Here is an 11,319-nt window from a genome sequence, read left to right as displayed (position 1 = left end):
AAAAACACTTGATGCTGGCAATTAAAAAGTTGAACAACATTTTTCTTCGGCCGGGGTCCGCCCGCCCCACTTAGCCGCTGCTCGGGGCTGCAAGTGTAATTAATTAGTTTTCAATTTCACTCTGCTAAATATGCATAATTTATGTGCCGGTGAATGAAGAAATGGCAGGATGGGGGCGAGTGTGCTGTTACTCTGAAAAGGATGCTAAGCTGGAATGCTGAAGAAAATGGCTATAGGGGTATGGCCGGCATGGTCATAATAAAATTTACTAGCCATTACTTGCTCTCTCCTTTCAAGTGGCAATTCTCCAACGATTTTTCCGCCGTCTTCATCCTTTTTTCCACTTCTTCCTGGCGGTGGCAATTTGTGTGCACCAATTACTTTGTTTGTTTGCCGTTCGCCGTGCGACAATTGCAAAGGACAACTGCGATTTTTGCCACTGCCATCGCTCCTACTGCTCCAGCGACTGCTCCTCCTTCTGGTTTTGCTGCTGTTGCCACTGCACTCCACTCTGCTGCGTTTCCTCTATTTCCGTTACAAACATTTCCGTTTCGCATTGCTGCAAATTTATTGTTTCCTTGCGGGTTTCGTTCGTCCTCGTGTGCGTGTGTCCTTTTTCCACTTGTCTCCTTGAAGCACATTTGGAAGAACTCTTTGGTGCGCTGCTTGAGTCTGATGGCCCGAGCACCTTCAAAAAGGGATCCACCACTAGTCGAGGACACGGGCTCAATCAAACAGCAAAATGGCGGCAAAGCGGAAGTGCCGTCACTACATCCGGACCGCCCCACGCCCCTCACGCACCTCCCCTGCTGTACTCTTCCGGCCGGAAATACGCATTTAGTTGCATGTGAAATTGTTACATTTTTACCAACAGGCAAATTTATATTTATTTCTACGCGTCTCTTATTTTGTCGTGGCCCAAGACTTGGCGATGAAAAATTGAAATGTCGTTTCTAATAAATCATTTCGGCAAATTCAGAGGACTTGTTTGTTTTGGTTGCCGTTCGCCGTCGCCAACTGTTTGTGCTTATTTCCGTTTCCGCTGGCCCTGGCCTGGGCTCGGGCTTGGGCTTGGGCCTGGGCCTGGCTCCTGGATTTTTTCCACCCCACTTTCGAGGGGCTTTTCTTGGCGGCCTTACCTTCGCCGGATATTTTCAGCGCCGTCATTGCAGCTGACATAATTAATTACCCGAGCGCGCGAGCTTTTCCCAGCGGCTGCGTGTGCCTCGCCTGAGGCGGCGGCTGTTCTGGCAAACAGGAAGCGCCGGCCCCGTCTCCATGCTCAGATTCAATGGCGAAATTTGCCGACAGGTGGCCAAGGTGGCACAGGTAGGTGGAAACCAAGGAGGCTGAGGTAACAATTATAATTGGATCGCTTTAATTTTGTGAGTTTATGGAGGGTCAGTTGACAAACTTGGTCATCCACAAGGCAGGACAAACCTTCTGGTCCAAATTGAAGTTGAAATGGATTATTTCCATTTATCCTGGACACAAAATACCAGAGATTGAAGTGGAAGTAAAGAATTTTCTTCCTTTGGCTTTTGTATTAAATTAGCATGCATGAATAATCGCACCGAATACTGTCTTTCTTAATGCCTGCACAAGGTGACCCCAAATGGAATATTAAATGAATTCATTTTTCCGGATGACAGCCAAATCATAGAGCTTACCAGTGAACAATCTGCCTTTGAAGCCTTTCACCTCATCCTGATATCAATTTGTGAAACATTTATCTCATATGGGCCTTTGCTCGTCGCATTAAATCTTTATCGAGAGCACAAGACTGATGGCAATTTTATCGTCAGATTTCTGCTGGTATGGGAGACCAATAGCAATAGCAACAGCACCAGCAACAGGACTTTTCAATTAGGAGGCGCCACCAAAGCTGAGTTGTCCATTATCGCAGTGCAATTCAATTAGATACCGCTGGATGGGCATAAGCCCATAACATGGCAGGTGTGGGCGGAGTACCCTTTATCGGCGTGAGGGCTCGTGTAAGGGCTCCCAGTGCAGATTGCCTTGGTAGCGGCATAAAGGGAATCTTGCCGGCGCATTTGACAGCATGAAATTGAGTGAGCTGCAGTTCCTAGGCACACAATGCCTGCTCCGTTCCGTCTCATTTCGGGCCCTCCAATCGATGGGACGTACGATCTAAAGCACACGATTTGTGTGCCGGAATATATACTGTACGAGTTCGAGTACGAGTGCGGGTACGGGTACGGGCACGGGATACCCATCGCCTCGAACTCGCATGAGTTATCATTTCAGGCACATTGATTTATGCAGTCGCCGGGAAAGCAACCTGCATGGCTGCTGCTGAGATAAGAATTAATTGGCAAGTGCACTGTGCAAATAAATTGCATAGCCGGTATGGAGAGGGCACAGAGTGCACAGTGCATCGAGCACAGTGTTGCACTGGGAACTGCTGGTGTGGTGCAGTGGTTATGCGGTGGCGTGGGCAAACACACATAAAGCAGGTCCCAGGATTGCTGCTGCTTTTAATGCAAATGTGACAAATGTTTTACGGCTGGCTGCGTCTGCATTGACTCTGGGCAAACACCTGTAAATGGATTGAAGCCACAGTCCTCCGTTCAGGTGCGGAGGTTACTTGGGAGGGAATACAAGCTCTTTATATACACTTATATTAAACAAAAATTTCATACCGAGAATGGAAGTTATCTTAATAATTTAAGATTGTAAGGTTTGATATAAAAAGGCTAGAAACCTGAAACGTTTAAAATCGACAAAAAATCTTCTCCAATCTCCAATAAAAAATGTTTTTTTTGAGTTTATAAAATCTAAAATACCTAAAAGTTGACCCTGCCTTTCGATCCTGACCCGAAACCCTCGTTTATTAGCAGATGTGAAATGTAAAAGGACCTCTCGCACAAAACTGTTTGCGTTCCACACAGGCTTTAACCTTGGCGCCGCAATTGCAACCGAAGCCACAGAGACAGAACACGATGCACGATGCACGCTGGCTGCACTTTGCAATGCATTTTTGTCCATATTTGGGATTTGCATTGCCACATTAACCCTGCTCCGGAGCGAGGCATGTGTGCTGGTGCTTCTGCCCATTCGAATTGGCAGCAGGGAGTGAACATAAATTGAAGGGCAGCTGAACAACATTTGCAGTCGATCAATATTATTGCGCCTGCGGTGGGGCAATCAACGAAATGGAGAGTCCCTTAACAATGAAGGATATAGATGGAGCAGGGTGGTGGAGAGCCCGAGCCACGGGGCACAGAACGTCATGTGTCCCCTGTGGATCGCAGGCGGCACAAAGTGTGCTGTCTATTGGCTCAAACGATGTGTTTCCGCCTCCCAGGGACGCCGGCGGTTTATTGATTTCCCAACTGATTGCTCTTCCCCCCGCTAATAATATTTATTGCTGTCTTATGAAACTCCGTCTTGCACAAAACCCAGCAATTAAAGCTATTGACCTAATACACACATTAAGGATAAAGGGGGGCGGCAATCCTTGGAACCTTGTCAGCCCCAACATTATCAGCTGCTTTTCACTTGCCAATCGGTTAATTAGTTTTGCGCTGATGCCAGTCGCTGTTAGCGTCAGCAGGATGCGACTGCCGGATCCTGCGGGTCTCCCAGGTCCCTGGTACGCAATAAATTAGAAGATGCTTTCATTGATTTCTGCTGAGAGCAGCAAGTAAACATTTAATTAAATTGAAGCTCGCCCGTATTATACTCGCCCTTCCTTACTCCCGCCGCGTGCTTATTTCCTTCCTCATCTGCGAAGGCCAAACACTTTTATTTCAGTGGCAATTAAAATTACGTATACGTGATGCCGCCCGCCAACGTCCCAAAGGGCATTTGATTAATGTCCAAGCACAAAGCAAAGCAACCCAGGATTAAAAAAAGGAAAGCAATATGCAAATTGAAGATTTATTAAAGCAAGAAAGGAAGCTCAGGTCGTGATCCTGTCCCGGGAGTTAACAGTTGACAGTAATTTCCTGCAACTGGACGCGTTCAAAGCAACATGCAATTTCCGATAGAGCGCGCTGCTTTCCTTTTTATGCGACGCCCAGGTGCATGTGTCATCATTCTTGTGCCGTATAGCTGGGCTATGTTTTATGGCGGCAAGGACAAAGGCTTATAACTGTAAACGAGTCTGAAAGCCGGGTGGAGCCAGGCCTGCACCGAGATGGAGGCAGCTTCGCAGACAGAGCAGGTGGGGCGAGGAACGTGGCAGCATCTGCTGCACCACCGTAAAAAAATAACCCCACATAAGGGAATGACAAAGTAAAAGGGCACATCAAAGCCGTCTGCAACGTCGGCGGGCAGGGTGCTCCAGCTGACCGTCCACAAGCAGGATTCAAAGGGGGTATCAGGGTAAAATACCGGTATAATGGTAAAAGAGTAATGGGGAAGGATAATGCGTGGCTTTGGCTTGAGGATGGGAACTAAAAGGATTTGCTCCATGTGCCGCACTCTGGAACACATCATTTAATATGCTCAAATGAGCAAGGCTGGCAATGAACAGCATCGCCAGAAGATGAGCCATTTTTTGCATTAAGGTTATCCCCTTAACTGAGCCGAACTTATCCGCAAAGTAATGGAATCTGTTTTTGAAAGGCTCTACAGATTTCTAGTTTTCTATCTAATTACTGGAAACACCCATATGAATGCAAACCGAGCACTTTGTACTGATTTCAGCTATCATGTTGTTTCCATGTTATCTGTGTTTTCAACAGATGAAATCAGACCAAAAACAAAAGAAGTAATAAATAGAAAGTTTTTACTTTATTTACAAATGGAACTGGTGATTCACAGAGATGGTGCTGTTGTTTACCCAATAAATTAAATAAGATTCGAGTCAGGGGGGTGGGCAGAGAACCCAGTAATGGTGATTATTGAAACATGTATTGAAGGGTGGGGGTACATGTTCCGGTGGTTCGGTCGTTTCAAAAGTACGCCTCACATTGCGTCTGGCGACGCCACAGTGACCAATCTGCACAACCAGTCACCTCCGTTGTGGACACGAATCCTTTGCCGGCGGCGCAGGTGAGCAGGAGAGGTGTGGCTGCCACCGAAGGGCACATGTAGAACTGATTGGGATCCGGTGAGCTCCAGGGGGCTAGCGGGTGCTGGTTGCTGCTGTCACAGCCAGCTGACAGCTGGGCGGCCACCTGCTCCTCTGTGGGCCGACAGGCTGGCCAGTCGGCAAAGGGCAGACAGCCGAGGTGGCCCAGACCGTTGAAAAATCCACGGCCCGGCGGACACTGGAGCTGCAGCGGTTGGCCGCCATCGGAGCACACGTAGAATATGTTGGGATCCGGATCTCCCCACATGTCCGTGGCGTGTCTGCATGTTGCATTCGTGGTTGTGTGGGTCTCGGTCGCAACGGTAGACGCCTCCCCTTGCAACGGCATCAGCATCACCATCAGCACCCACCAGGGCGATGTATTCCATTTATTTTTCATAAATAATTTCATCACGAACGGCAGCCGGGCCATTTATTATGAGAGACACAAAAGTTCGCTGGTCCACTATCCACTGTCCAATTTTCCTTATTTTAATTTGCTATTATAGCTTGTTATTTTTGATGTGGTTCTTTTGCACTGTTTTCATCATTTCACCATAAGCGAGGTTCGTTAATAAATTTATGTGGTCTGCTGCTCTGCAAACCGAAACCAAACAGGCGAACTGAAAAACTCGACTCGACTGATTGATGTCGGTGCCATTGTCTTTCATTTTTATACTCGTGCTTATTGCACGACTTTCCATGTTCCTGCAGTGTTATCGGTGCTATTTTTACAGTCATTTTTCATTGGGTTTTCGGGCATTTTTATTTTGGAACAAAGTGACGTCGTCGGTCTTTGGTCTGTGGCAGAAATTCGACGATTAGATAAAGACAATACAGTTTAAAGTTTTGTGCTCCCGATGGATGATAAGTTACCAAATTAATGCTTTGGCCACTGATCTCAATCGCCAGTTGCCAAAAAAAAAAAAATAAAAAAATATTCCGAGCCTCATCGTTCGATAGCAGTAGAGTAGATTGTAAGAAATTCCCATTCAAAGTGATTCACAAGCATGAAATCACAGCTGAGTATATTTCGGTCTACCGCCCGACACATACACAAGCATGCGGTCCTTATCTAAGCGATAGCATAGACATTAATTGCCTTTCAAATGAAGCCAAATTGGAAATTATTGCTGCAGAAATCAGACGAAAATTTAATTACGCTCTTCCACCCCAGCTCCGTCGATAAGATGGATGGTACGTTGTTAGGAGTTCGGTGTTCCGGGGTTCCTGGGTTCAGATGCAGGCCCAGCTGCTGTCAAAACTTCTAATTGATTTGGCTTTAAGCGAGGGAATGAACCTCAGCTGCTGCTCCGGAGAAAGAAGTCACTTTGCGGCCCATAACCTGAAAAAGTTCGACCGTCGTCTCACGGTTTGCTGTTGAGTCACGTTGTCAATTCAACTTCCTTGGTATCTCCGCTCTCCATACTTTTTGCACTCTATTTACGCGAGTGCCAAGTTTAAATAGGCAAACTTCGGAGAGCTCTGGAAAAGTTGACAATATAATCGACATAAATTCCAATAGGCTTCCCATCGGCATCGCCGTTTGCCAGGGAATTCAATTAAAACTTTCCGAGGGAAATACGTAGACGTGCACACCTGCTCTGACATTCAGACTAAAATATTTGGCACCCAACAAAAAGTAATTCAAGACCAACCTCAAGCCCCAAAAAAACAGATTCTCGTCAGTTCCTGGAAGGTGCTCATCACTTAACCACTTGAGACGTGCTATCTGTCAAAAGCAGAGGCAGGATAGGAAATTAAGCTACGAATTGGCCATTATCTGCATATAAAAAAACTGATAACCATACAATGCTGCGTAAGAGCATACCAGAAGCCAAAACAGGCCTCGAATTACGTTCATCATTGCCGATGTCAACAAGTCGTATTGGTATTGATATGGTAGCCCTCTCGAAAGTCCCGATAAGTACCACGATCGGGTGGAATGTTATAAAAGCCATAACGCTGGCCTAAGAATCGTTTAGTCAGTGTTTAATTTTTCCCCTGAAAAGAAGTTCGGAAAGGATCTACTATGCAAAAAGGTAAGCTTCAGCAGTAAACTGAAGCATTTTTTTCAGATTTTCCATATGGATTATTAGGAATACGTCAAAAAAAGGATGATTGCTGTTAATACTTAAAGTTGTTAACGGTTTGATAATTCTTTTTAGGTTACCTGATTTTCGCGGGTCTTTTGGTTCTGGCCTACGCCGCCATGACAATAGCTGATGATGAATCGCTTACCTCCGTCTGTCAGTCGGAGGACGAGCTGTGGGGCGGCCCGGACATTCGTAAATATTACTTCTGCCTTAATGGAGCAGTGATTTCCAATGACTGCGACCCCGGCACCTACTTTGTGAACAATGCGACTGTTTCCGGCTGCCTGGCCGGGAACTTGATTAATTCTTCCTGCGTGAACTCAGACGTCTCTGAACCCGACTGCACCGGAAGCAACGCGTATTATCCACAGCCCTGTGAAGATCCCTCCCAGTACTATCTGTGCACCGACGACGGTCCCAAGCAGCTGACTTGCTGGAACAGCGGTGCGTTTGTTAACCACGAGGGATACCTTGGCTGCACCACCTGGAGCGAGTGGCGAAAAATCAGCAACTGCACCCTCGATTCCTGAACTCGTATGGCGAGCAGAGCATTTTAATTAAAGTTCTTCCAGCGCCGACTTATCGCGATTGAAAGCGGCGGAATTGAAATGTTATTAACTTAAAAATGATTGGAAATTAATTGATATATGAGCGGCGGTCAAGTATGCTGATATGATAAGGCTTGACATATATTAAAAGCAAACTACCTTTCATATTTCTGGAAGCAGGCTACTACTGAGCACATCGATTGGCCATAAATCCAGTCTCTTCCCGTTCTGGCAAGCTGAAATTGCTCAGTGGCCCGGGCATTTCGAGAAAATTCCAATCCCAATGCATTGCACTTCGTCTTGGGTGCGTGCGTGTATGTGATTGCGCAGCACCGCAAAACAATTGTCGCCGCAAACTTTTGCGCAAAACAAACAACAACTTGGGGGACAAATTACAGGGGCAGCCATGGAGCCAGGAGCAGGGACCAACTGCAGGACATGCTCCTGGTTTGCTCAACACATGTTCGTCTGCCAACGCAATCGAGTCCAGTGCAGGTCCTTCGTGCTTGGTCCTTGGGCCACTGTATCGCAGTGCTTGCGTGTGTGTCAACGACTGCCTGCATCAAGTTCTCGCCGGGCTAAAAATGAGTTTAAAGTTCGATGCTGAACCGCATTAATCTTGTTTCTGGGTGGAGTGCAACATGAAACCAAAAGTTGCCAATGATTGCAGAAGCAGCAGGGTCAAAGAAGTGACCCAAAGGGTACTTTTAATGCGATATCCTCTTGCATGATATTTTGAAATCAGCAGAGCAATGAACTTTATAAAGAGAGTACTCAGTTAGGGAAAAGTTCATTCCAAACTAAGCCACTAGGTTTTGGGTTATGGAAGCTCTACAGCACATATAGATCTCCTGAGGGAGTGATCTATTTACTTCATATTTTTTTGGCCCTACCTGCAGATCCACTTTACTGCCAGGCCCTCTTACTTTCTGATCATTTGCTGCGATTGCTGGGCTACTGCACATCCGACTAGGTAATAAATGTCTGAGTGGGCAGGCAGCGAGGGCAAAGTGTCAGTGACACGAAACTGCAGCCCCACCCCGTCCCCCGGCACCCGCTGTTTTGTACCACCACGCCCACCCCAAATGAGTTAGTCAGGAAATTGCATTATTTGTCTTTGGCCATTGCGGGCAAAAACCGTACAATGCTGGCGAGTGGCTATGTGTATGTGTCTGAGTGTGTGCCACGTTGGAGTCTCCCATGGGGCACTAACTAGTGTGGCGGCCATCCTGTATCCCCTCTTTGCGCCCCCACTTCACCCCTCTACACCATCACTTGGGCTGCTCGTTTTGCTGCCTCGGCAGCCACTTTAAAATGGCGTGGCTATCTCCGGGCCTGTCCCGTCACACATGCGAGTTTTCAAATGCTCCAAAGTCACAGCAATCTTTCTGCTCCATTTCCGCCCACTCCTGCAGCTGTTGCTGCCACTGCATCCTGCCTGCCTGCTGCTCCTACTTTTGCCGTTGTTGTTGCATTTTAATTGCATGGATGCCTGTGCCGTTCGGGCCATTAATCCTGCACAAGTTTTGTGCAAAAATTGCGAAAAGGGATTTTTAAAGTCACAACTGTCGTATGTTATCAGCACACCCGGGGAGAGTCACTTTCAGAGAAGAGTGGCCCAAAGAGTTTAGGGCAGGGTAGCAGTATTTCAGCTGAGAACATGCTGCACAGCCAGAAAAAATTAGCTATATTAATCTTAAACATCTTATAGTTGTTTTACAATTATTATAACTTTATTTTAAAAAGGTTTAGTTGGACATTTATAATTAAATAGTCTAAAAAGTAATTATAGTTTAAAACCTTTTCCCCCAGTGTGCAGTTAAGAGACCGACTGGCTGGTCCGACTGCAGCAGAGGTGCTTGGCTTTAATTGAGTTTACAATTTGTTTGTGGTCTCTGCTCTGCTCCTCAAGTTTCGCCAGTGACTTCAAGGGCCCGGAGCCACAATTGTTGGCAACTCTTCTAATCTCTGACCCGTTCTTGACGTGTTGTTACTTTAATTAAGTTTTGGAGCGCTGGCAGCATAAATAATTTCTCACGACAACCGGGCGTATACGCAATGCGCTAACAGTTTTATATTCATTCTTTATTTTCCTTATACTTCCTTTTGCTGGCCATTGTGCAGGGCATTTCCCCTCGAACGGGCATAATTGGCATTTTTAGACCTCGCAGGCCTCCTCTGCAATCTGAAATCGAGTGGTGACAGTCAGTGCCCCCCATACCCTGGCGATGTGGCTTCCGTTGAATGATTTTTCAGTGCGCGCGTTTTCGCGCTCGAATTGTTTGCGATTCGACGGGGAAATGGGGTGCGGGCACAAAAGTTGGCTTAAACTTTTCCACTTGAATGGCAGCGGAAGGTTTTATGCGCCTCAGTTCCATTGGCCCCTCGTTGGGCTCCTCTCCCAGCGACTTGTGCCACATTGTGTTGCAGCGGCGCATGAAAGTATGCAGCATAAAATTTGTGCTCTGCAACAAATAAATATTTGACCCCAGCACCCCGCTGCGAGCCAAGCTTTTTGCAACAGCCACTGTCCCAGCCCCCCTCATAGCTTGGCACTTGCAGTTCACGGCTTCGTTGAATTTATATTTGCACTTAACAACCGAGCACCAACAAGACCAGGATGAGAAACAGAAACAGGAGCAACGACAACGACAACGCGACAACAGCAGCAACAATACAACCACACCCCACCACAGCACCACTGTCGGGAGGGTAAAGTTTGTTTGGCTTATTTTTTGGTTACAAATCAAATCCAAAATCGCATTAAAATTGCATGCAGCGGAAAAATTGTGCAGCCAACTCGCAGAAGGGATGTGAAAGGCGCCCAAATAACCGCGTAACCAGAAGCCTTGCCACAATAAGGACTTCTGGTGCAGGAGAAAGGATAAGAGGGAACGGTAGTCGGTTAGAGCTGGGGGGGGGGGCTAAGAAATGGGTGGAACATGGTGTGCTGGCGGTGCTGAAGTGGTTTGACTGCTGCTGCCTGGCCCTTGTTGTGCGAGACATTTGCTGCGGTGCTTTATTGTTGCTGTTGGCATTGCAATTGAATTTTTGCGAGACGAAATCACTTCAACGCCTTCGATTTCAATTTCCGCCACATTTCAAATTTGTATTCTGTTATTGCATTTCGCCAGATTCCCCACCCGTAATTGTCCTTGTTTTTTATGGGTTTTCCTTGTTGATTTGGGAATTGCGGTTTACATCGAAGGTGCAGAAATTGATTTTTCTTCCAGGCACGGCGAAGTAGTTCCTAAGATTTATATCTGGAAATTGATTTGCTGCGGTTCATATTGATACAAGAAAAATAAAGGTGCTCAGATATTATTCTTGCATCACCATGAACCAACCGCAAATAAGACCAAATAAATCAAGTTTTGCATTTCTTTTTCATTTCAAAAGAGCTTTTAAGCTAAAGACAAACAAATGAAGTAAAGACCCATTTACCAAGTTCCGGGTTCTATTTTTTTGCAACCATTTGGACTTCAATTTCTAATTACTTCTTTCTTAGTTTTATTTTATGGTTTTTTCCTCTGACTGGCATTGATACATCATTCCTTTTTTTTCCTTTCTTCTTTTGTGATTCGATGGCTTTGCGATTGGACACGCACATGAAGAGCTCCTACTTTCCCCTCGG

At 46.3% G+C, this 11,319-nt stretch overlaps 2 protein-coding genes across 2 annotated transcripts; one reads left to right on the top strand and one right to left on the bottom strand.

Moving 5' to 3' along the window:
• Positions 1 to 4,803: 4,803 nt before the first annotated feature.
• LOC108122594 (uncharacterized) lies at positions 4,804 to 5,839 on the bottom strand. The gene has a single exon (XM_017237226.3). The coding sequence runs from the start codon at positions 5,472 to 5,474 to the stop codon at positions 4,923 to 4,925; it is 552 nt and encodes a 183-aa protein (XP_017092715.2). The 5' UTR covers positions 5,475 to 5,839; the 3' UTR covers positions 4,804 to 4,922.
• Positions 5,840 to 6,984: 1,145 nt separating this feature from the next.
• Positions 6,985 to 7,852, top strand: LOC108122595 (uncharacterized). The gene is made up of 2 exons (XM_017237227.3): positions 6,985 to 7,083; positions 7,210 to 7,852. Exons 1-2 carry the CDS (start codon positions 7,074 to 7,076, stop codon positions 7,665 to 7,667), a joined length of 468 nt encoding a protein of 155 aa, XP_017092716.2. The 5' UTR covers positions 6,985 to 7,073; the 3' UTR covers positions 7,668 to 7,852.
• The last annotated feature ends 3,467 nt before the right edge of the window (positions 7,853 to 11,319 follow it).

Source organism: Drosophila bipectinata, chromosome 3R (genome assembly GCF_030179905.1).
Source record: "Drosophila bipectinata strain 14024-0381.07 chromosome 3R, DbipHiC1v2, whole genome shotgun sequence".
Classification (NCBI taxonomy): Eukaryota; Metazoa; Arthropoda; class Insecta; order Diptera; family Drosophilidae; genus Drosophila; species Drosophila bipectinata.
Note: the sequence above shows the minus strand (reverse complement) of the source record. Positions and strands in the feature narration are given on the sequence as shown.

Excerpts from the sequence above, each read along its gene's own strand:
- LOC108122594 (XM_017237226.3), bottom strand. The coding sequence starts at position 5,474 with ATGGCCCGGCTGCCGTTCGTGATGAAATTATTTATGAAAAATAAATGG.